At 45.9% G+C, this 22,676-nt stretch overlaps 1 protein-coding gene across 1 annotated transcript; it reads left to right on the plus strand.

Moving 5' to 3' along the window:
• Nucleotides 1–1,680: 1,680 nt before the first annotated feature.
• RRM2B (ribonucleotide reductase regulatory TP53 inducible subunit M2B) lies at nucleotides 1,681–21,812 on the plus strand. Its single transcript, XM_071554057.1, has 9 exons — nucleotides 1,681–1,817; nucleotides 6,680–6,835; nucleotides 8,512–8,628; nucleotides 9,530–9,663; nucleotides 11,455–11,549; nucleotides 13,492–13,625; nucleotides 17,609–17,713; nucleotides 18,928–19,041; nucleotides 19,536–21,812. The coding sequence occupies exons 1-9, from the start codon at nucleotides 1,764–1,766 to the stop codon at nucleotides 19,686–19,688; spliced, it is 1,062 nt and encodes a 353-aa protein (XP_071410158.1). The 5' UTR covers nucleotides 1,681–1,763; the 3' UTR covers nucleotides 19,689–21,812.
• The last annotated feature ends 864 nt before the right edge of the window (nucleotides 21,813–22,676 follow it).

The following is a 22,676-nucleotide window of genomic DNA, read 5'->3' on the forward strand; positions in this document are numbered from 1 at the left end:
GTAAACTCTTCTGCAGTTCCATAAGTGCTTTTCTGTATTTCAGTGTTACAAATGTGATTGAATTCATTTATATAAAAGAAAGCTAACAGAAGCTGGTGGATTTTTGTGGAGGTGCAAACTACTGCTTTGTTGATCCTTGAGGTACATTTCCCTTGCAGAATTTTTCCTCTGTATTTAAATCTTTAAATGTCTACCACGTAAGTAGACATTTGCTGTGCACTGGTAAAAGGGCAGGCGTGATTTTCAGAAGTTATCTCCAAATAATTTAACTTATTTCTATTGCTAATTATATTAATTTGTGGTAGGTCCTAAACCTTGTTGGGACAGGACATCCCATCATTTGGGGTATTCTGAAACAGCAGCCAGGATAATCAGGTTTAGGGGACTAAAACTGATAGGCATGTCAATTTCATTTAATAAGAACAGTCTGCTGCTTGTTGTTAGTTGGTTTTGGCCCTGAAACTCATGTATCTCCCTCTTAAACCACCAGCACACTCTATTACACACACCACTAGAATTTGTCAGTGTAAATGGGTCAGTTGGGTTTGCGCTGCATCAATCAGTGTTCCTCTAATTGTCTGCTCTGGATAAAAAGCTGGAATTCTCTGGTACTCAATACATGAATGAGTGGAGATATTGTTGCATGTGATGATTAAGCAACTTGAATAGGTATCATTGGGTAATAAAATGTAAAGGCTGTCTCAAAGAGCAGTACTCGGGTAACAGTAGATAGTGTGAAACCCCCTTTTCTCATTTACTGCTTGTGTATTCCTGGTGTGCTCTTTAGTAACTTGCTTCTTAGGCAGGTGTTTCTGCTCCTCAGAAAACTCCATGGAAGAAAACAAAAGCTATTCTTCTGCCTAGTCAGCTGTGCTGCACAGATCTCACCACCCAGTTTTCCTTATCCCCTGCCTGGGTGAGGCTTGAGTTTCTCTCACAAAACATAAAAAAGCTGCAGGAAGCAGATGCAGTCCAGAGGAGCCAAACTGGCCCAACTCCCACTTACCATGCTTGGGAATGGAGAGAGGGCAGGCCTCAGTCATTATGGCAGCCAGCTGCCTTTAAAAACAATATCCAAAGTTCTAAATGACAGAGACAAGGGACACCAGAATCCCTTGAAGCCCCTACCTGTGCATTGTGTACCTTGCCTGGGTGCAAAGTGGCTGAGGATGTTCTGGCCCTTGCTCGGACTGGGGAGCACTGGCCGGCAGCCACAGGGAGGGTGCACAGACTATGGAATCATCTCCACTGAGGATCATCAGGCTCCCTTCTCCTCCTCCTCCTCCAGGGTTCCAAAGAGCAGGTCAGTCCTCCTTACATTATTCTGCTTGTCTTGATGCTGAAAACCTTTCAGTTCTCTCTCACTGGTGCTTGCTTGTAGATTTGCATCTTTGATTTCAGGTCTCTGTGACACACCCAGCTGTGCCCACTCGGTGCACCTTTCCTATGGACTGCTTCTTCTGGTAAGGGACTCACGTATCTTCAGGAAAGGGGCCCGACGGCCTCACCAACTTCGGGATAAGGAATAAGGAGGAAACCACGGCACTCTGATGCGACGCTTCCCAGCTCTGGATGAGATGTCTCAGCTCACAGGAAGGGCCAGAAACAAATACCCATCGCACCTGCCCTTACAGGCCCCCGACAAGCGGCTCGAAGCGCTACAGCTGCTGTTTTGTTGCGCAGTCACTGGGTCCTGCCCCGGGGGAGGAGCGGCCGCGGCCATTCCTCCTTCCACTGTCCCCTGCGCTCCAGTCCCGCCGGCCATGGGCGAGCGCCGGGGCCCGGCGGCGCTGCGGGAGGCGGCGGGGCCGGAGCGGGTAAGGCCGGGCGGGCCGGGCCGGGAGCGGCGCCGCGGGCGAGACTGCGGGAGCGGTGGCGGCAGCGCAGCCTGGGCCAGGCCGGGCCGCGGCCTCCTCCCTCCCGCACCGCGGGCGCTGCGCTGCCTCTCCGCGGGGCCGGGACCCCGGGCACCCCCGCCCCGCTCCGGGGATCTGCTGGCACGGACAGCCCTGCAAAGGGCGCAGGGCTCCGCCCGTGTCCTGCTAGGTCTCGGCAGGCCCGGAGTCCTCGGGCACCGCGGCCGAGCGGAATGCGGAGCGCAGCCGGGATCGGGATGGGGGAGCGCTGGCAGCACCTGCGGGGGATGCGGAGCGTAGCCGGGATCGGGATCGGAGAATGCTGGCGGCACCTGTGGGGGCTGCGGAGCGCAGCTGGGATCGGAATCGAGATCGGGATCGGGATCGGGATCGGCAGTATCTGTGGGGGATGCGGATCTCCACCGGGAGGCCGCGGGTTTCTTGGGTAGCGCCGGCTATGCCGCCCCGGACGTGCTGGACCTGCAGAGCTGCGGCTGCCGGGCCCGGGAAGGCAGAGCTCGTCCCCTGTGCCCCGAGCTGCCATGGAGGCAGCTGTGAGTATTGGTGGCAAGCCTGCCTTCCCAGGCCCTGTGCTCCAGTAGCATCTGCCCCTGGGAAGCGTCTGAACTCCGTTTGGTGTCTCCCCAGATAGCCATGCTAAGCCAGGCTGAGGTGTGCGAGGGTAAAGGGTCTTCATAGCAGGGAAACAAACTCACGTGGTCTTCCCAAACCTTGTGTCTCATCAGTACTTAGGTTTCCAAAAAGAGATGTGCTATGTTAAATACAAGCCTAAGAAGCCCCTTAATGTTTCCCCCTGAACGCAGACATCCTGTACCCACAGTAAAGAGGCACAAGGCAGTCGGTCCTGTGCATCCCCTTAGACATGTGGAGCCAGCGGGCACTGTGCTCCTCAAAGGCTGTGCAGTGCAAGCTGTCACTCCCAGGGATGCTGGTGGTCTCCCCAGTCTCCCTGCTGGCATGGCCTGTGCTGCCCAGGGCTAGCCTGGATGCTCCGGGAGCTCGTGGGGTGCACGGGCAGCCTGTTAGTGGGGTGTGTGAGGGTTCATGGGCACATACCATGGTGTGGTATGTGCCACATCACAGTGCTGGTTCTGCCAGCACCTTTAGCTTTTTCCCTGGCTACAGCTGATACAGGGCATGTAACTGTGGTACCTGCACATGTAGCCCAACAGCTGTTGCTGTGGGGTAATGATTGTATATGTGTATACATGTTAATTATTTCCTAGTTTGCTGAATTTGAAATGAATGGAAGGAGTTTTGGTACCACTTGAGCAGTTTTTGTTGCCCATTGTCATCACCAGAAGAGTTTGTCTCTAGCAGTTGCAGAATAAGTGGGATACAGTGTATGGGAGTGTGTCCAGCAAAGGGCTGATGATCAAGAGACTGCAGCATCTGTCATATGAAGAGGGACCATGAGTGCTGGGGCTGTTCAGCCTGGAGAAGAAAAAGGGGGATCTCATGAATGTGTGAATATCTGATGGAGGGAATAAAGGAGACAGAGCCAGGCTCTTCTAAGTGGTGGCCCATGACAGGACTGAGGCATTGGTCATACACTGAAACTACAGGAGGTTCCATTTGCATATAAAAAACGACTTGTTTATTCTGAAGGTGGAGATACTGAAATCTTGTCTGAACACAGTCTGAGCAGCCTGCTCTGGCTGACCCTGCTAGAGCAGGGTTTGGCCTGTGCCCATCAGCTTCAGCTCTTTTATGTTTATCTCATGTTGGCTGAACAGAATTAAGCACATACACATAACAGTGTGCTCTTCATTATTATGGTGAGTGTTGACTGTTTTATGCCCCAGAAGATTAAGAAAAAGATCCCTGGTGCAGATTGAAGGCAATGTTGACTGTTACCTTCTGCTCCTCATACCCCTGCCAGTGTCCCCTGGAGCCAGGAAGGCAGGGCTGGGAATCCATTGTGCTCCTTCAGCACAAGGTGGTGGCTGTTCAGAAGCCCCAGCAGGGATCAGAATGTGCAATGTATCTGAAACTGAGTTAGAGAAGATCTTCCATGAATTTTCATCTGAGTTGTGCCAAGACATGTTGGCACATGTCTGTGTTAAGAAACAGGCTAGGTAATAAGTAATACCCTGGTAAAACTTTACTAAGAGGAATGGAAACCAAAATGGAGAGAAATGGGACTGTCTTGTAGCCAGCAGCTGCCTGCCAGCTTGGAGCTTGCCTGTGAAAGGCTCCTTCTATGGGAGCCTGCCTATGAAACTCCTCTCTACTCTGGAAGGTGATAGTGGAGGTGGAATGTAGGCTGAGTGGGAGGTTCCAATATGATGTAGTCTGGGTGGCTGATCCTTCCTTTTTCAAAATTAAAAAAAACCCAAAACAATCAGAACCACCTATTTAAAAAAATCAATTAAAAAATTGTACAGATTTTAAAATTACAGGCTAATCAGCCTCATCTGAATTTCTGGAAAGGTGATGAGAATGACTCATCCTACAGGCCATCTCAGGCATGTGGAAGAACAAGACAGTCTCAGGAGTAGTCAGTGTGAATTCACCAAATGGAGATCAAGCTTAACCAACCTGAATGCCTACTGTGGTGGGACAACTGGCTGGAAAGATGAGGGAGGAGCAGTGAATTTTGTCTACCTGGACTCCAGTGAGGCTTTTGACACTGTCTCCCATGATAGGAGACAAGGCAAGCTCAGGAAGCGTGGGCTAGATGAGTGGGTGGTGAGGTGGATTAAGCACTGGCTGAATGGCAGAGCTGTAAGGGTTGTGAAGAGTGACACAGGGCAGGGTCCAGTTGGAGGCCTGTCCCTAGTCATGTCTCCCAAGGGTCGACACTGGGCCCAGTATTGTTTAATTTATTCATCAGTGACTTGGATGAAGGGTCAGATGCCTCCCCAGCAAATTCACTGACAACACATAGTTGAGAGAAGTGGGTGACACCCCAGAGTGCTGTGCAGCCCTTCAGGAGAACCTCGACAGGCTGGAGAGATGGGCAGAGTGGAACCATCTGAAATTCAGTAAGGCCAAGTGCAGAGTCCTTTGCCTGGAGAGGAATAACCCCCTTCACTATTACAGGCTGGGGCCTCTGTGGAGAAGGATCTGGCGGTCCTGGTGGACAAGAAGCTGTCCTTGAACCAGCAGTGGCTGGGCTAACAAGGAGTACTTCTGCAGTGTTTCCGTTTTCAAGGATTATGAGTGAGGCAGAAGCAAATGGAGATTTGGCTGCGTGGCAGGCCCTGAGAAGGTGTGTGCTAAGGCAAGAAGCCATCCCTGCTGAGCTCAAATTCTCCCACTTCCAAAGGGTTACTGCAACCACCTCTGTGTCCTGGGAAATACAAATGGTCTTGAACTCTCATAGTCTTCAGCAGAGACTGTGGAAGACAATGCTGGGAAATTTGTCTTATGTAGTTGAGCAATACATAGAAATATAATAAAATGATAAAATTGTAGCCCAGAATGTACTTCCTGATATGTTTTCCGTGGGAGTCTGTGGTACCTATGCCAGCTATGCAATGTGCATGTGTGTTTGGGTTTTGTTTGCTTTTTAAAATGTAAGTAGCATTATTTGTTTGAGGGTATTTTCCAAGTTGAAATAAAGAATTACTTTTTATTATGTGAGATGTTACAAGCAGATTGGGTACGGAAAAGGCTTTGGCACCACCCAGGAGGGTGGAAACAATGGTATTCAAAACCTTTAGCTCCCCTTTCCTGCTGCATTATATGTAGTACCTTGTATACTGCCTGTGGTTAGTTACCCTCTACAGCAGTGTCAGTGGGATCTCAAAACTGACCCAGAAAGGCATCCTGCTGGCTAAACATCTGATCAGTGGGAGTCCTCATCCCTTCTGGAGAGGTTGCAGCATGCTGTCCTGACAGCAACCTTGACAGTGGTTGTCTTCAGTAGGTGCTTGGTGAGGCGTCTGCAGGGGTGCTGCCTGGAATTGATCTCAAGAGTAGATGTCCCCAGTTGGAGGGGAGGTGAAGGCCCTGCTCTTAGAGTGCCCCCTCTCTGCTGCTTTTCACTGGTCTGCCTGCTAAATGTCAGCTGTCCCTGCTTCAGCTGGGCTGGGAGCTCTCTGAGGAAGAACTGCTTGTTGGTGTTCTCTGGGAGCCCACACAGAAGGATCAGGGTGGAGATGGATGGCTCCAGGCAGAGGTTTTCCTGGTACCAGCTGCTGGAAAGAGAGGCACATAACTTCATATTGGCACTTGAGGGAGAGCCTCCAGAGCAGCCTTCAGACTCATGCTGGCGTGTGGGATGCCCTCTGCTTGCTACAGGATTGCATACATGAACCTCCGTGCTGAGACTTGCTGTGGCACAGGGCTGTCCTCTGTCAATTGGGATTAGCTCCTGTGATCTCATGGCATTTTTAAGAAAGGCCATCCAGGCCCCAGTGGCTCAGTGTAAAGCAAATGGCTGGGAGGTGCTCTGGCAGAGCTGTGCAGGTTGTGGGCTGCAGCACTGTGCCATGACCTCACACACATCTCTGTGTGTGGTACCACAGCACCTGAGGTTGTCTCCCCGGGCAGATTTCCTCCTCGTGCTGCAGAAAGGCTTTGTCTTTGGCATGCAGGTGTTGGGCACTTCCTGGCACTGGCACAGCTAGGAGGGGGTGGTTGGTGTGAACTGTGCTGGAAAGAGCCAGGCAGACAGGCAGTGCTGCTGCCCCAGAAGCAGGAGCACGGATGGAGGGTGAGGGGGCAGGTTCCTCAGGGTCGGGGCAGGTGAGTGTCTGTGGGACATGGGTGGCCTTTGAACCACGCCTTTGGGATATGAGGAGGAAGAAGAATAAATAATGGTAACTTTAACCAGAACTGTGCTTTATTTTCAGAGCTCCTTACCAACTGCTGCTGAAAATGGCTTGGACCTCAATGAGGAGCCTCTTCTCAGAAAGAATCACCGCCGCTTTGTCATCTTCCCCATCCAGTACCCAGACATATGGAAGATGTATAAGCAGGCTCAGGCCTCCTTTTGGACAGCAGAAGAGGTGAGTCCTGGGGCCAGTGGGTTGGCACAAGGTGCTCAGACTACTGGGGTCCTGATGCTTCTTCCCCAGCTCTGCTGCTGGCTTCTGTGTTGTAAGGGTTGAAGTTAATTTCATAGAACAAGGGGTCCAACACCAAAGCAGAACTCCCTTCAGTGGAAAGCAAGCTGCTTCCATAGGGCAAGTCAGTGGAGCTGGTTTAGGTGTTTCGTTTAAGATGAAGTGGAATTTGTCCTGGGTTGCTGCTCTGTTATAGAGAGAGTCTGAGTCAGATAGCTCTGATTCATGGTCAGATAGCTCCTGCTCTGCTATGGTGTCTGAACCTGCAGCTAACTCCTTGCCCATTTAAGATGTTCTGGACAATTTAAGGTGAATGCTGTTTTTTCATGTTAGGCACCTGATTTCCAGAAAGATGTTGTTAATCAGGGACACTTGCTAAAAATGCATCTAAGTGACTCCTGATTGCTCTGGTGGGATGCTTGCCCTGTGTTATAATGCCAGGGGTAAGTTCTTCCCTGAGGATGCTGGTTAGCCAGACCTGAGCAGTACTTGGCTTGTTAAGTTTGCAGCAGTAAAGGCTTCTGAACACTGCATGGCTTTGGAGAGCTTTCCTGCCAGGGAAGCTGATTGTTCCAACTCAAAGCAGTTTATGCAGCCTTTTCTCACTTATGAGCAGTGATCTGTGACTGCAGAGAAGTGAAGGGAAAGCACTGGCAGGCTCTAAATAGACCAGAAAGTGTCCTGGGATGATCAGAAGCAGCAGTTTGTAGAGGTGCTATTCCACTGCCTTCCTGGGAGGCTTACAGCCCTGTGGCAGCAAAGGTTGATTTAAAGCATTAAAGAAAAGACATTTGACCTCCTGCCTCATCAGCATTTCCTTTTTACTATATTACTGGTTCCTTTCTTACACTGTCCTACCATCTGTGGGTGCATTTGCAACTGGAGAGTTAACTGTAAAACTGGTTTGTATGTGTTTATAGACACATGCATAAGTGTACATGTTTATATACACACATGTATATACATACATAAGGTTTAAGGCCTCTGCATTTTTTACATCTGGCCCTACTTAACTGCTCCTGTAGTTCAGAAATCCCTCAGACAAACAAACAAACAAACAAAAAACTCTGTAAAGGAAGTTGTGGTTTTCTAGCATGGCTAGAATTTGGTCTGGTAGACAAGAGCAGTTGCACAGGCTTTGCTCCATGCCATTCTTCAACAGAATGGAGGCTGAACACCTGCCAAAGGCAAAAGTCCCCTCAGACCATCTTTTGGCACACTTGGGAGTAGCTTTCTTGGAGTATCAGCATTTATTTTAAGTAAAGGTGTAAGTGTCTCAGAGTGAGCTCTGCTTATTGGTGCATGTTCACACTCATGACAAAAAGATACTAATGCTTTTTAAAATCTGATTTATTTATTCAATAGACTTTGATTTTTATTCCATATTACAAAAGTGTAAGCTGTGAAGCAAGCACGTGATATTACTGTTACAGAGAGAGACAGCAGTACTGCAGTGTGTCTATTGTCTTTTACAGTCACATGTATTTAAATTCTTTACATGTCAAGATTTGAGAGCAAATGCCAAAACGCTGCCTTGGTTGTTTGACTGGGCTGCTTCTGTTCTTACAGAGTGAAAAACTCAGAAGGCCAATAATGTTTTTCTTTTTTGTTTTCATTAGGTTGATTTGTCAAAGGACCTCCCTCACTGGAACAAGCTCAAAGCAGATGAAAAATACTTTATCTCTCATGTTCTGGCATTTTTTGCAGCCAGTGATGGAATTGTAAATGAAAACCTGGTGAGAAGGATTTACAGAAGGATTGAATGCTTACTCATTTTATTGGCATATTGACTTTTTATTTGGCTTTCTCACATTAATGCACAGGTTTATTAAACGTGTACTTTTTTTTCTTTCCATATCACCTTTCCCAAGGGGAACAAGCAGCTTGTTCTTCTGGGAGCAGTGTTTGAATTAAATTGGGTCAGCTGTGGTCATCAGGACTCCACATCACTCTGGGAACTGTTTTTAGGTTCAGCCGCTGCTTGACTGTGTTGATGCATATTTCTGAATGAATTAATAGAACCCCACATTTCTTCCTGTACTCACGTTAAATAAGAAATAGGAAATACAGACTTGCTGTGCCATGGTTTGTATGGCCCATTTTGGTAAAACCCATTTTGCTCTCACTGAACAGCATCCTAGGATCTTTTAGGGCTGCAGGTGGGTGCTGTTGAAAGGGTGGGGAAATCTTCCTGCTCATACCTGTTCTGGGCTGGAGACTCTCTCACTATAGATAAGCAGTGGTATCTGTCTGCAAGTGCCCAGTTTAAATCTTGAATGTCTATAATGTGTAGAATATACGTGCACGTATCACATGAACATGTCTTAGTCATATGAGGCTTTGTTCAATATGAAATGTTTAGTATTGCAATATTTTGCTGTTCTCCTCCTGTGTACGTGTGCCCTCATGCTTCAGCTCTCTATTCAATATACATAGCAGGTATATTTACTTCTAATTAGCTTGCTTTGTTTTCCTCTGCACTGCACCTATCCTATTGATATGTCTGTGAACAAAGTAGGACTGAACTGCTCCCATCCTGTCTTTGTGGCAGAGATTCATTATTTCTCCTTAAGCTCAGAGTAGTGTCATGCAGGACTGTTTTACTGTACTCATTGTCATACTTTCTGGTTTTGGTAGGTGGCACGTTTTAGTCAGGAGGTGCAGATCCCAGAAGCTCGTTGTTTCTATGGCTTCCAGATTCTCATTGAGAATGTTCACTCAGAGATGTACAGCTTGCTCATAGACACTTACATCAAAGATCCCAAGAAAAGGTAAACCTCTGGATGTTTTACAGACCCATAAGAAATCTGTCACTTAGGCCAGTGGCACTGTTGTTGGGCAGCAGCAGCTGTCTTCTCTTTCATACTAACTTACTGGGGGTGTTGGGGAAGGTTCCTTAAAGTTTGTAAGGTCTGCACGCCCTGAGCCCCAAAATGGAGAGGAGAATTACCAACCAAGAGACTTGTGTGAGATTGTCACGAGGTTAGTTAATATTTGTGTAAATCTTTGCAGGATTTGTGGACTATGTGAAATGTTGTTAAAGCTTAGATGAGCTCCTTGTGGTTATTGTGCTGCTGTGGGTCTTGTTCTCATATCAGCAAATGGAGTGGAAATTGAGTGCTCATGATCCACATGGTGTTTCTAATACACCGTGATCGCTGTGTTGCATCCTTTCAGCATTTTTGTTGGTGGTGCTTTTTCTTACAACTTGAACTGCTTATTTTTGAATAAAACCTTTGTTGTCTGAACAACTTTCTAGTCCAAACAGTAATACATTTGAAAAGCAGCACTTTCCCTCAGGGACACTACCCTGGTGATGGTCAGCCAGAGGTTGGTTTCCCATGGTGGCAGCCTGTGTGATAACAGTGAGAGGACTGTAAGGTTTCCTTTCAGGTGTTCAGCATGGGAATAGAGTCTGTGTGCGTAGGAATTGTCCAGTTCCTTTTGTGGAGTTGGGCAAGATGAGGTTTTGTTTGGTGGGTAGGCTTGAAGTGTCTGGCTTCAGTCTGAGAGGCAGTGTGGTATGGTGGGTGAGAACTGCTGAGATGGGATGTTTGAATTCCCTTCTCTGCAGCTTGCCTGCTCTGAGCCCTTGGGTTTCTTGCTTCCTGCACATCTGCCACTCTTTGCCCTTGCTGTGAGAGATCACGTGATTCAACCTGCCAGGCAGCTAAACACCACACAGCTGATCACCACACTACCTGCCCTGTCCAGTGGAATGGGGAGAGACTTGGTGAAAAATATAAAATTCATGGTTTGAGATAAAGGCAGTTTGATAGGATGGAAAAGTAAAATAATAATATACAAAACAAGTCTAGGGTCTAGAGGCAAAAGACTAATGGAACCATCTATCAGCTGGTTTCCTTCGAAGTTTCCCTCAGGATACCTGGCACTCACCAATGGGTACCCAGTAAAGCGAATGATTAAAGGTCTGGGGGCCAAAACAGTCTTAACCTACTTTCAAACTTCCAGTGGGTAAGGGGGACAGCTCACTGGTGTGGAGCTGTGCCATGGAATGCGAGTGCTCAGTGAGCCACTTTTGGTTAGCAGGTGTTAGAACAGGGCAGTTGTTCACCACCTGCTGACTGATACCCAGCCAGTTCCCAAGCAGCATCCCCAGCCAGCTTTCCCCTTAGTTCATATTCTGAGCTTGGCATCACAAGGTATGGAATATCCCTCTGGACAGTTAGAGTTGGATCTCCTGGCTGTGTCCCCTCCCAGCTTCTTGTGCCCCCAGCCTGCTTGCAGGTGGAGTGGTGTTAGAAGCTGTAAAGTCCTTGACTCAGTGTAAACACTGCTTAGCAACAACTAAAACATCAGTGTGCTATCAACATTATTCTCATCCTAAATCTGAAACAGAGCACTGTACCAGCAACTGGGAAGAAAACTAACTCTATCCCAGCCAAAACCAGGATCATCACCCCTTTGTGGTGCGAGCAGTCTCTTAACTTGGGTTAGTTCAGAGCCTTGCATAATGAGTTCCTCTGGTGGAACCAGAAGGGACAGTCAGGGCAGATTTACATAAATCATTATTTTGATATTTTGTCTGTTTTCTTCTATAGGGATTTCTTATTTAATGCTATTGAAACAATGCCTTGTATCAAGAAGAAAGCAGACTGGGCTCTGAAATGGATTGAAGACCGAGAATCCACTTTTGGTGCGTAGATTCTTAAAACTTTGTTTCTGTTGCATATTGCAAGCCAACCCTCTGTGAGTAAGCTACACCCTTGGAATGTGAAATTAAATTCTCTACAGATATAGTGGTTTATGGGTCTCTAGTTTAACTAAAATACTAGAAGTAACTTCTGGTGACCATGTATGTTTTTATTTTCAGCTAATGAAATACAGTAATGGCAGCACCCCTGGAAATAATGTTATGAAAAATGCTTATGGATTTCTCTGTCGGTTTTTTTGTCTCTATACTGCTTGTAGACCTTATTTTCTAGTTTTAATTATTTCTTTCAGTTGGCTCCTATTTTGTACTCCAGTGTTCAGAACTGGGCAGCTGAAGTCTTACACGTCCAGGAATTTTCCGTGTTCATTTTACATAGTCAAATCCATGGGGTTTTTTTGTAACTGAGTCATGAGTGAGCCTGGACAAAAACATTGAAGAAGCATCTCTAGAGTTTCTGGTTTGCTATTGGAACCAGGTTTCTAGTTTTTGTATCTCATTTCAGAGCTGTGATGCTGGCTCAGCTTCCCTTAACATGATGCAGGGCGTCCTTTCTGGTGTTCTGCGTTCAGCTTACAGTGTTGACTCTGAAGGGTGTGCTGTAGCTGAGATGAATAATGGGTGGACTCTGATTAATTTTTTAACCAAACTATAAACCTCTGTATTTCAAGAAAGTGTAGAAGATGGAGAGACTCAGCTTGACAAACAAAATAAATATGAATATAATTCTTTTCCAGCATCTGTTGTTCACAGCCCTTGAGTGGGGTTCTTTTTTTTGTAGCTGTACATTGTCCTGTCCTAGAGTGTCCCACTCCCTCCCCACTCTGCCTTTGCTTGCTGTGTGTGGAGCCCCTTCATCATCTCCTTCATTCAGCTCCCAGCAGTGTGGGATGTGCCAGGAATCAGAACATTGCCTAACTCAAAAAGCTGTGTTCCCCCTACTCCCTACCCCTAAACTTCATGCATTCTATCCAAATCCATACTCTGTCTCATGCTTCATTAAACCCATATTGTATGAGTAGCCTTTCTCCACTCCTTTATAGAAGTAACCTAGGAGATTTTTAATGTTGCCAGAAAAATTATTTCCTTAATAACATCTGTGATACTTTTGTGTTGCTCTCCATGCTTTTTTCCCTAACTTTCTTCAGATGAGCCAGTAGTTGGCATATGTATCTCATAGAGGAAGTGGCACATCTGGCTATTATTTTGGGGTTGTTTTATTTTTAAATAAAATTCAATGCAGTTCTCACTGGGAAAAGACACCAGCACTTAGTGCAAAAGCCCTTCGTGTTAGAATATACCCAAGGATCTTGTGGAGTTGTTTGGAGTAGTGTATATGGAATAATGTATCTTCACTAAGCAGTCAGATGGTCTTGTAGTATGAAGTAACACACACCTGTAGAGAACAGGGAGAAGTGGGCCCAGTAATGCTGTGCTTTCCTTGGGTGAAGGGTGGGATAACATAAATAGTTACTTATATCTTATGAATTATGTTCTGTAGTTTTCCACTCTTGTAAGAATATGGTTTTGTCTAGATTCTCAATAAGATGCAAGGTTTTTTTGTTTGATTTATCAGAGACTGAATATTCTCTCAGTTTTGTCTGTCAGTTACACAGCCATTTTCATGTCTTTGAGGAGAAAGGGATAATGTCTTGGCCACAATTCTGTTCTTTTGCTTCTGACCCATAGCAGTTTCAGTGGGTGCCCTTGTTCTTCAGTTCTGCAGGGGTTTCCTGTGGTTGAGTGCTGTTGGGTTTGTAGACCCTGTTTGCCTCGGGATCTGCTGAAGGATGTGATCAAAAAAGCACCTGGTGCTGCAAAGGGGATTGCTGCTCTCCAGCATCATTCTGTCTAATGCAAATGGTGCATCTTGCTGACAAGCAATACAGTAATTTGTGTCTAACAAACAACATGTTATGTTAAATAGGTGAGAGAGTGGTTGCCTTTGCTGCAGTGGAAGGCATCTTCTTTTCGGGTTCCTTTGCTGCTATATTTTGGCTGAAGAAGAGAGGCCTGATGCCTGGACTGACTTTCTCCAATGAACTTATTAGCAGAGATGAGGTAATGTGGCATGTCCATATTTGGGAAAAAAGTAAGTTTCCTGGGGAAGGGCAGAATTATATTAATGAAGTACACATAGTCTTGACAAAGAAAGGGGAAAAAAGCAGATTTCGAGCTGTAATTATAGAGTCATAGAATCATTTAGGTTGGAAAAGACCTCTTAAGCTCACTGAGTCCAACTGTTAACCTAGCACTGCCAAGTCCACCACTGAAGCGTGTCCTTAGGTGCCACATCCACATATCTTTTAAATACCTCTGGGGGTAATGACTTAACCACTTCCCTGGACAGCCTGTTCCAATGCTTGACAGCAATTTCTGTGAAGAAGGCAATTTCCTCTTGTCCTGTTGCTTGTTTTCTGGGAGAAGAGACTGACCCCCACGTGGGTCCAACTTCCTTTCAGGGAGTTGTAGAGAGTGATAAGGCCACGCCTGAGCCTCCTTTTTTCCAGGCTAAACACCTCTAGCTCCTTCAGCCAGTCCTCATCAGACTTGTGCTCCGGACCCTTCACCAGCTTTGTTGCCTTCCCTGGACATGCTCCAGCACCTCAGTGTCCTCCCTGTAGTGAGGGGCCCAAAACTGAGCACAGGATTCAAGGTACAACCTTGTCAGTGCTGAGTACAGGGGGAGAATCACTGCCCTAGTCGTGCTGGCCAAACTATTTCTGACACAGGCCAGGATGCCACTGCCCTTCTTGGCCACCTGGGCACACAGCTGGCTCATGTTCAGCTGCTCTCAACCAGCGCCCCCAGGGCCTTTTCTACCAGGCCGCTTTCCAGCCACTCCTCCCCAAATCTTTAGCATTGCATAGGCTTGTTGTGACCCAAGTACAGAACCCAGCACGTGGCCTTATTGAACCTCATACAGTTGTCCTCAGTCCATTGATTCAGCCTGTCCAGATTGCTCTGCTTCCTACCCTCCAGCAGATTAACACTCCTTCCAAATTCGGTGTCTTCTGCAAACTGTTTGAGGGTGCACTCAATCCCCTTTACCAGATCATTGATAAGGATACTCAACTGGGTGCTGCTGGATCCCTCAGCAGAAATACCTGTTTTTAAAGGGAGTAAACATAAATATTAGTGATACCCCAATTACTGTGGTTTAACCCCAGCCAGCCACCAAGCACCACGCAGTTGCTCACTCACTCCCCCACCAGCAGGATTGGGGAGAGAATCAGAAGGGTAAAAGCTGGAAAAATCATAGGTTGAGATAAAGACAGTTTTAACAGGGAAAGCAAAAGCTGCACACACAAGGAAAGGAAAACAAGGAATTGATTCTCTTTCCCATGGGCAGGCAAGCGTTCAGCCATCTCCAGGAGAGCAGGGACCCGTCACACATAATGGTTACATGTTGGAGGACAAACGCCATCACTCCAAATGTTCCCCCGTCCCCTGCTTCTTTCTTTTTCCCCCCACTTCATATACTGAATATGGTGTCACCTGGTATGGAATATCCCTGTGGTCAGTTTGTGCCACCTGTCCTGGCTGTGTCTCCTCCCAGCCTTCCATGCACCCCCAACTTCCTCACCAGCATGGCAGTACAAAAAGCAGAAAATGCCTTGGTTCTGTGTAAGCCCTGCCCAGCAGTAACAAAACATCTTTATATTAACAATCCTGTGTCCAGGCACAGACACAAAACACAACCCCATACCAGCCCCTGTGAAGAAAAACAAATCTACCACAGCCAAAACCAGCACACCAATGCATGTAGTATTACCAAAAAGGTGAACTTTTTAGATTGAAGGGCCCATGTTGTAAAGGGAGACAAAAGCCTGGCTGCTTAAGGACTGGGGTGGAATTGCATGGTCCCCAACTGCAGTGGGGGCTGCCTGGAGCAAGGACATGGCTAGTGTGTTACTCTGAGCCTTCAGGCAGAGTCAAGTGGTTGTCTCGTACCACTCCCCACCTGCTCTTAGTTGTGGGTCCCAGAGCTCACAGACTGCCGCCTGCACGGTCACCAGGCCAGCTGTGGCAGGGCGCTGCAGAAACAGCAGGTATCACTCCTGCCCTTGTTCTTGTGTTGCTGCACAGCAACAGAATCTCCTGGGAAGGGGCAGCTACAGATCTACCTTAGAGGGGAGTGCTTCTTAGCTTAAGATGTGAGGGGTCTGAGGGTCTGCATGTGAGCACACCATGCGTGGCAGGCCACGTGCTGGCAAGTGCCCTTTACTTTCATGGCTTCCTGCCAGTTGGCAGCTGTTGGTTATGGCTGGGGCTTTGCACCACACTACTGACATTGCTGTAAGCACTGAAAAAGTAGAAAGACCAGTTTTGTCTAGTCATAGGTTACCAGAATTGGCCTAAAAGAGTAAAGAGCTTTATCATAATGGAAATAATGTTCATGGGTTAGGTAAACTGTTTTGAAAGGAGAACATCTTACAATATGTCTTTAAAAGACACTTGAAGAAAACGATATGATCAGTCAGAAAAACAAACAGTTCTCCAGGCTTGATCTTCCTTGTGTCTTCCGTGAGTCATTATAAACTGATCCATTTGAGCAAGGAAGGATTTGTTTGTTAGAAGGACTGCTTGCAGGTGGTGAGTGTAACTGTACTTCTCTGCAGAGTTGAGCATCGAAAGACTGAATTTTTCTTGAGCTTTGCTGGCATAATTTCAACTTCAGTGCTGTTATGAAGGGTAGGGCTTGGTGCACACAGCACCTGCATCGAAAACCAGGAAATGCTGTTATAAAAGCAGTGGCAGTAAAAAGAACCCTCAGTGGAGAGCTGCACAAACTGCTTTTTGATGCACCTGAAGATGATTAACGTTCAATATGTTTTTCAAGCTGCAGGCTCTGTTCTCAGGCTATTCTTGAGCTGGTGCATCTCTGATTCTTAACAGTGCAAAGCTGATGGGAGCACCAGTCAGCAGAGCACACGAGTTCATGGGAGATGCCAGGCATGTCCTGTAACCTGCTGGTAATGTTTCCCTGGACATGACCATGAGAAGCCTTGCAGTGGGCAGCTAAGGCTGACCCTAGAGGGCAGGATATTTCCCAAATTACAGTATTTCAGGGCTGTTTCATGACTTGAATTAGAAGGATTTTCTAGCCTTTCCAAGAAAGTTTTCACTTCTTGGTTTTCTTTTGACCTTTGTTAAGGATAGTACTGGGTTATCTTTTAGCCCATAGTCTGCCAAATCCTTCTGACTGTCTTTCACTCTGGATGTGCCCTCATGGTGCTTATTGGCAGTAATGACTACCTTGCTGTTGAGAGGAAAGACAGTAGCACAGTGCTCCTTTAGTCTGACAGTGGTGGGCATGGCTGAAGTCAGAGACTCAAGCTGTAGCCAGGCAAGTCAAATGAAAACTGAGGCACCTCTTGGAGTAGCTGTCTGGTATCCCCCCTCGAATTGTGAGGGATTGCTCAGCTCCTGATGTTGTCTTATCTAGGCTGAAGGCTTTTCTGGAAATCCTGTAAAAGAACAAAGTTTACTAGGCTCTGTGCAGGATAGCTGGGTGAAACATGAAGGTGGGATTAGTTGGGACAGAGATGATTTGTTAATCTTGGATTTGGTCACTTTAATCTGAATCTTCCTTTTTGAAAATGCTGTTAGGAGAAGCAAGGGAAGAAAGGCAACTAAAGGAACTTAATCCAAGTATCTCAAAGCATAAAACAGGTAAGCAGTCTATTTTAACTTGTAGGTAGTTGTGCAGGTCTTGATGTAGGAGTCTTTCTGCAAAATCATCTCTGATGGGAGGCAGAGACCAGCAGGGCTCTGTGTAGGATCTCTCACAGTAGAGTGGCCCTCAAAAATGTTTCACCTGAGAAACAAATGCTGAGCATTATTTTGGAGTAGGTGGCATGTGTTGGATTTGAGATGTTACTGGATTGTAAACTAAAAGGGATCACTACATGTGGTAACAATAAAACTATCAAAGAAGAGGAAGGCTAGGAAGCTTCAACCCAAATGAAACTGCCTCAGATAAGAGCAAACTACATGCAGGAGGGGAAAACTGACTTTTTTTCATTGTTGTCTTATTCCAGGGTCTACACTGTGATTTTGCTTGTTTGATGTTCCATTATTTAGTGAACAGACCGTCAGAAGAGCGAGTCCGTGAGATCATCATTAATGCTGTTGAAATTGAGCAGGTGAGCCTGGCTATGACAGCACTGTGGGCAGTGCAGGACCAGTCTGATATGGGAAAATAAGTAAATTACTCTTCTAACCATTGGGATTCCATATTGGACACTTGGCTTAGGCCTGGCTCCCCAATGCATTATATTGTACTTTCCCTCTTCCTTAATCCTGACAATGTCAGAGACTTTCTGTACGTGAGACTTCTAAATGTGAGCCAGCAATGTGTCCAAGTGTTGAAGAAGGCCAATGGCGCCCTGGCCTGTATCAGGAATAGCATGGTCAGCAGGACCAGGGCAGTGATTGTGTCCCTGTACTGGGCACTGGTGAGGCCACACCTCAAGTGCTGTGTCCAGTTCTGGGCCCCTCAGTTCAGGAAGAACATTGAGGTGCTGAAGCGGGTCCAGAGCAGGGAAGCAATGCCGGTGAAGGGTCTGGAGCACAAGTCTGATGAGGATTGGCTGAGGGAACTCTGCCAAACTGATGGAGGCAGCTCAAGGGGTGACCTTATCACTCTCTACAACTCCCTGAAAGGAGGTTGTAGCCAGGTGGGGGTCAGTCTTTTCTCCCAGATAACAAGTGAGAGGACAAGAAGACATGGCTTTAACCTGTGCCAGGGGAGGTTTAGGTTAGACACGAGGAAGAATTTCTTCACAGAAAGGGTGATTGGGCATTGGAGTGCGCTGCCCAGGGAGGTGGTGACGTTGCTGTCCCAGGAGGTGTTTAAGGAAAGACTGGATGTGGCACTCAGTGCTGTGGTCTAGTGGATGTGGTGCTGGTCAGTCATAGGTTGGACTGGATGATCTCAGAGATCTTTTCCAACCTGATTGATTCTGTGATTCAGTTGTCAAGCAACTGGGAGAAGCTGGAGCTGGAAGCTGGTTTCCTCCCTAATGACAGAATGGAAGAAAGACCCTCATTTGATATTGAATAGAATAGTTCCAATTGGAAGGGACCTACAAACAATCATGTAGTCCAGCTCTTAGGGAAGAGTTTGCTTATCACTGGCCTTTCAGGATCTGCCTTTTCCAGAATATACAGGAAGATATAAACAACTACTGAAAACAGAAGACATTTGTTGAGTTTAGGGATGCAAGTTATTTATTCAGACAGCTGCCTGGGGAGCCTGAAACATCATAAATTGTGTTACTGTGAAGGATAGGTGTCTTCTTTCCTTTTCCTTCTTAAATTTTATTTATCTAAATGTCATCTGTAATTTAACTTCTAGGAGTTTCTAACAGAGGCATTACCTGTAGGTCTGATTGGAATGAATTGTACGTTGATGAAGCAATATATTGAATTTGTCGCAGACCGGTTACTAATGGAGCTCGGATTCTCAAAGGTAAGAGATGCAATTGCCCAAAATGCTGGCCTGCCAGTGCAGCCCAGGAAAGGTGTCAGCACAAAGCACTCTCTCAACATGCCTGAGAGCAGGTCATATTTAGTGCACGGACTTTCTGTGAGTGACAGCTAAAACCACAGTATTAATATATATCCTTCACTGTTTAAAAGAACAAGAACAGTTTGGGCAATTGCTTCTCCTCAGCTGCTCAGCAATTTTCTAATGGGAGATGTAAGCTATGCTCAAGTGCTGCAGTCCTTGAAGAATAAGAAGCACCTTGCACAGGTGAACTTCACCACAGACCAAACTCCTGGGAGTGACCAGTACTGAATTTGCTTATGTAGGTGTCTGTAGATCCTACAGCATTTTGCAGCCAGGGATGGTCTAGTTTGAAAGGATTTGACTTTTTGTTTGTTGGGGTTTTTGATGTGTTTTTTTTCTAAGCAGCATTTCCTTATCAGAATCACAAGCATAATAGTGTTTTCCTTTCCCAGGTCTTTCATGCAGAAAATCCTTTTGATTTCATGGAGAATATTTCTCTGGAAGGAAAAACAAATTTCTTTGAGAAGCGGGTTTCAGAATATCAGCGTTTTGCTGTTATGGCAGAAACAATGGACAATGTCTTCACTCTGGATGCAGATTTTTGACAAACTGGCAAATGAATGGTGACTGTTTCCCTCTCCTCATCTCCCTTTCTGCTGCGAAGTTGACAAATTCATTTCCTGGAATCAGAGGCTACTGTGATTTTTTCTTTGGTTTTCATGTTGTTTCTCAGAGGAGTAAATATATTCCTCTCCATGTCAGTTGAAAAAAAAAGGGGGATCCTTTTTAAAAAATGTATATAGCTTTGTAAAAGGATAACCTTTTTAAGATTCCCTTGACTCATCTGCTACCAGTGCCGTCTTTAAAAATGACCTGGATACTACCACTTTTTTAAGACTTTGGTAGTGTTTTAAGAAAGGCAACTGCATATTTACCTCATGTAATGGTATTTTAATCTGAAAACCAGATGAGGTATCTCTCTATGTATAAATGTTGCAATAAATTATTTTCATGTTTATAAAGTTGGTCTAGAGTAAAAGCTCTTCCCTTTCATCCTGTTGCAGATAAAATAATAATTGAATGTGGGAAGACATTAATAAGGTCTGAACTATAAAATCTTATGAAGCCCAGGAATGAAGTTTGATCTCCCCATTAACCTGGGTTCTATCTGAAAAAGTATTTACTCTGGTTGAAAAAGTGATGACTCTCGGTAGGCATTTAATTCAAGTACATGTAGATTTTTTCTTACAACTGTTACTGAACAGGTCCATGGACTTTGAATGGTCCTTGAAAAGGCACACCTGTTAATAGTAGAGAAAACCCACATCCTGTAGTTCTTTGGCTTGTGCTGCTTGTTTTTCCCTGGTTCACTGATTAAGTGCCTTATTAAGCAGTCTGCAGTTGTGCTGAGTTGTAATCCACATCTGACACTGGAACAGCCAGCTCTGGGTGTTGTTTGTCTTCCCTCTGTCATGCTGGGCGATTTGATATTCTCCCCTTCTCCGTTTCACTTGTGCGTTGATGGAGTGAGAAGACATATCATTCCAAGGGATTTTCCCTTGATGTGCTACAAACATGGGCTGTAAGGAAGTACCAGTAATGTATGAAGGTAAATCAGGTTGTGGATTTAATGTCAGCCAGTGCCACAGAAGAGCTTCTGAAAGAAGTTGTTAAACCCTTCAAAACCAAACCCTGAAGTAGTATGGATAAGCAGTATCTTACAAAGGACTGTTGTTTGGGTTTTGGTGTGTTCCAGTGTGCACCTGAAAAATGTTTGTAATTTTTTGACATCACATGCAGAGAATGGAACTGCAGTGGTACTTGGAGTGCAAGGAATACTATTCAGTTGTAGGTGTTTATCTGCAAATAGGCATGCTTATTTTTTTTCAAAGATGAAGACAAAGGGTTCTGCTTTATTAAACCCAAGCATTTTTCATAATGTTCAGCGTTCTGTGGGAGTGCTTTTACAAGTCTTACTGTTATAAGCATTTTGTGCTGCTTTCAATATGCCTGATGGGAGGTGAGCTGACAGCCCAGGGTTATTGGTGATGGCGTAGTGTAAATATTATTTCCCTGCCAGCCCAGATCAACCATAGCCCTAGGTGCCTGAGTTCCATGAAACAGATCTGCTGCCTTGGTGAACATAGGTCTTAGTGAACAATTAGCATAGGTCTTAGTGAACAATTGTCCCTGCTGTAAAAATAAGCAGCAAAACTGACTCTGTTTGGTCTCTGTAAAAGATCATGAGGATGTACTGAGCATGGAAACAGGACAGCTTTTTTTTCCGAGAGAAGAGCCTGCATCATTTGACTTAAGGTACTTGGAGGAGGACAGAGTGGAGCCTGTAGAATACAGGGAAAAGTTGGAACCAGTGTCCCTCACTCACGTCCTGTGGCTGCAAGAGAACTGTGGACTTAGGAAAATCCAGCATCTTTTGGAAATACTCTGTTGATAGGGGAGAAGGAAAAAATACTGTAAATTGGTCTGTTGTTGGAGTAATGGAACCTATTATATCACTAAAAATACTAAAAAGCATTTGTTTTGAGTGTTACGAATTAAGATGGAAGTATAAAGAGTATTCAGATACAAAACTGCAATGTGCTCAGGTTCTGTAGATGTATATGAGATACCTAAGTGGTACAACAGCTCCCACTCAAATTGTGTGTAAAATATGTATGTAGTTTGAATAAAATTTGAGCGTGGTGAGGACCATGCCTTTGTTTACAAGTTACATGCTTCCTTCTGAAATCCAAAGTGATAAAACTGGGCTGTGACAAAGCCGGTATTCACAGCTTTTGGGTTGTGGGAGAAAGACAGGAGTACCCCATGCATTGTCACTGCGCTTTGGGAGCTCTTGACTTGCTGTTTCTTGTTCCTGGGAATGGAGTTTCCAGTCTAGGCAACAAACAAGTGTTTTGTTTTGTGGGTGTTTTGTTTGTTTGTTTGGGGGTTTTTGTTTGTTTGTGGGAATGCAGATTCTGGAATTTTCTGTCTCAAGGAGAAATCTCTTAGGAGTCCCTAAGATTCAATGAGGAAAGACTCCAAAAATGTATTTTTAGTGAGTGGCACTAATATATCAAGGGCATCATGCCCTCGGGTCAGGCACCCTGACTGCCTGGGTACAGCATCACGGAGTTCAGCTCCCTGAAATGGGGCAGGCCAGGTACGTGCCTGCAGCCCAGTGCTGGGCAGCTGGGTCTGAGTTGTCAGAGCTTTACACCTGGGGATGTCGGCAACCTCAAGGCCATCAATTCAAATGTCTTGTTTCTGCTGCCCCTTTGTGACTCCTTGAAAGGCACAACGGGCACAAGATCCCTTCCTTTCCCACCAGTACTGGGCCGTGGGCAGAAACCCAATGTGCCACTGAGGGCTCTGGTGGACAGGTGGGTATGGATTTGTGTCTGGTCCACACTGTGGCAATCACGCTCAGAAAAACTCGATGGGTGTGTGTTTGAGAGAGGCCATGATTCATCCCTTCAGTCTTTGTATTTTGGGTTGTAGTATAAGGCTGCTCTGTGACTTCCATTATAGCCAGCAGGACAGAGAAGGTGTTTCTGGAGTTTGTCTAAGATGAAGACCATATTTGCAATTTT

This window comes from Pithys albifrons, chromosome 4 (assembly GCF_047495875.1).
Source record: "Pithys albifrons albifrons isolate INPA30051 chromosome 4, PitAlb_v1, whole genome shotgun sequence".
Taxonomy (NCBI): Eukaryota; Metazoa; Chordata; class Aves; order Passeriformes; family Thamnophilidae; genus Pithys; species Pithys albifrons.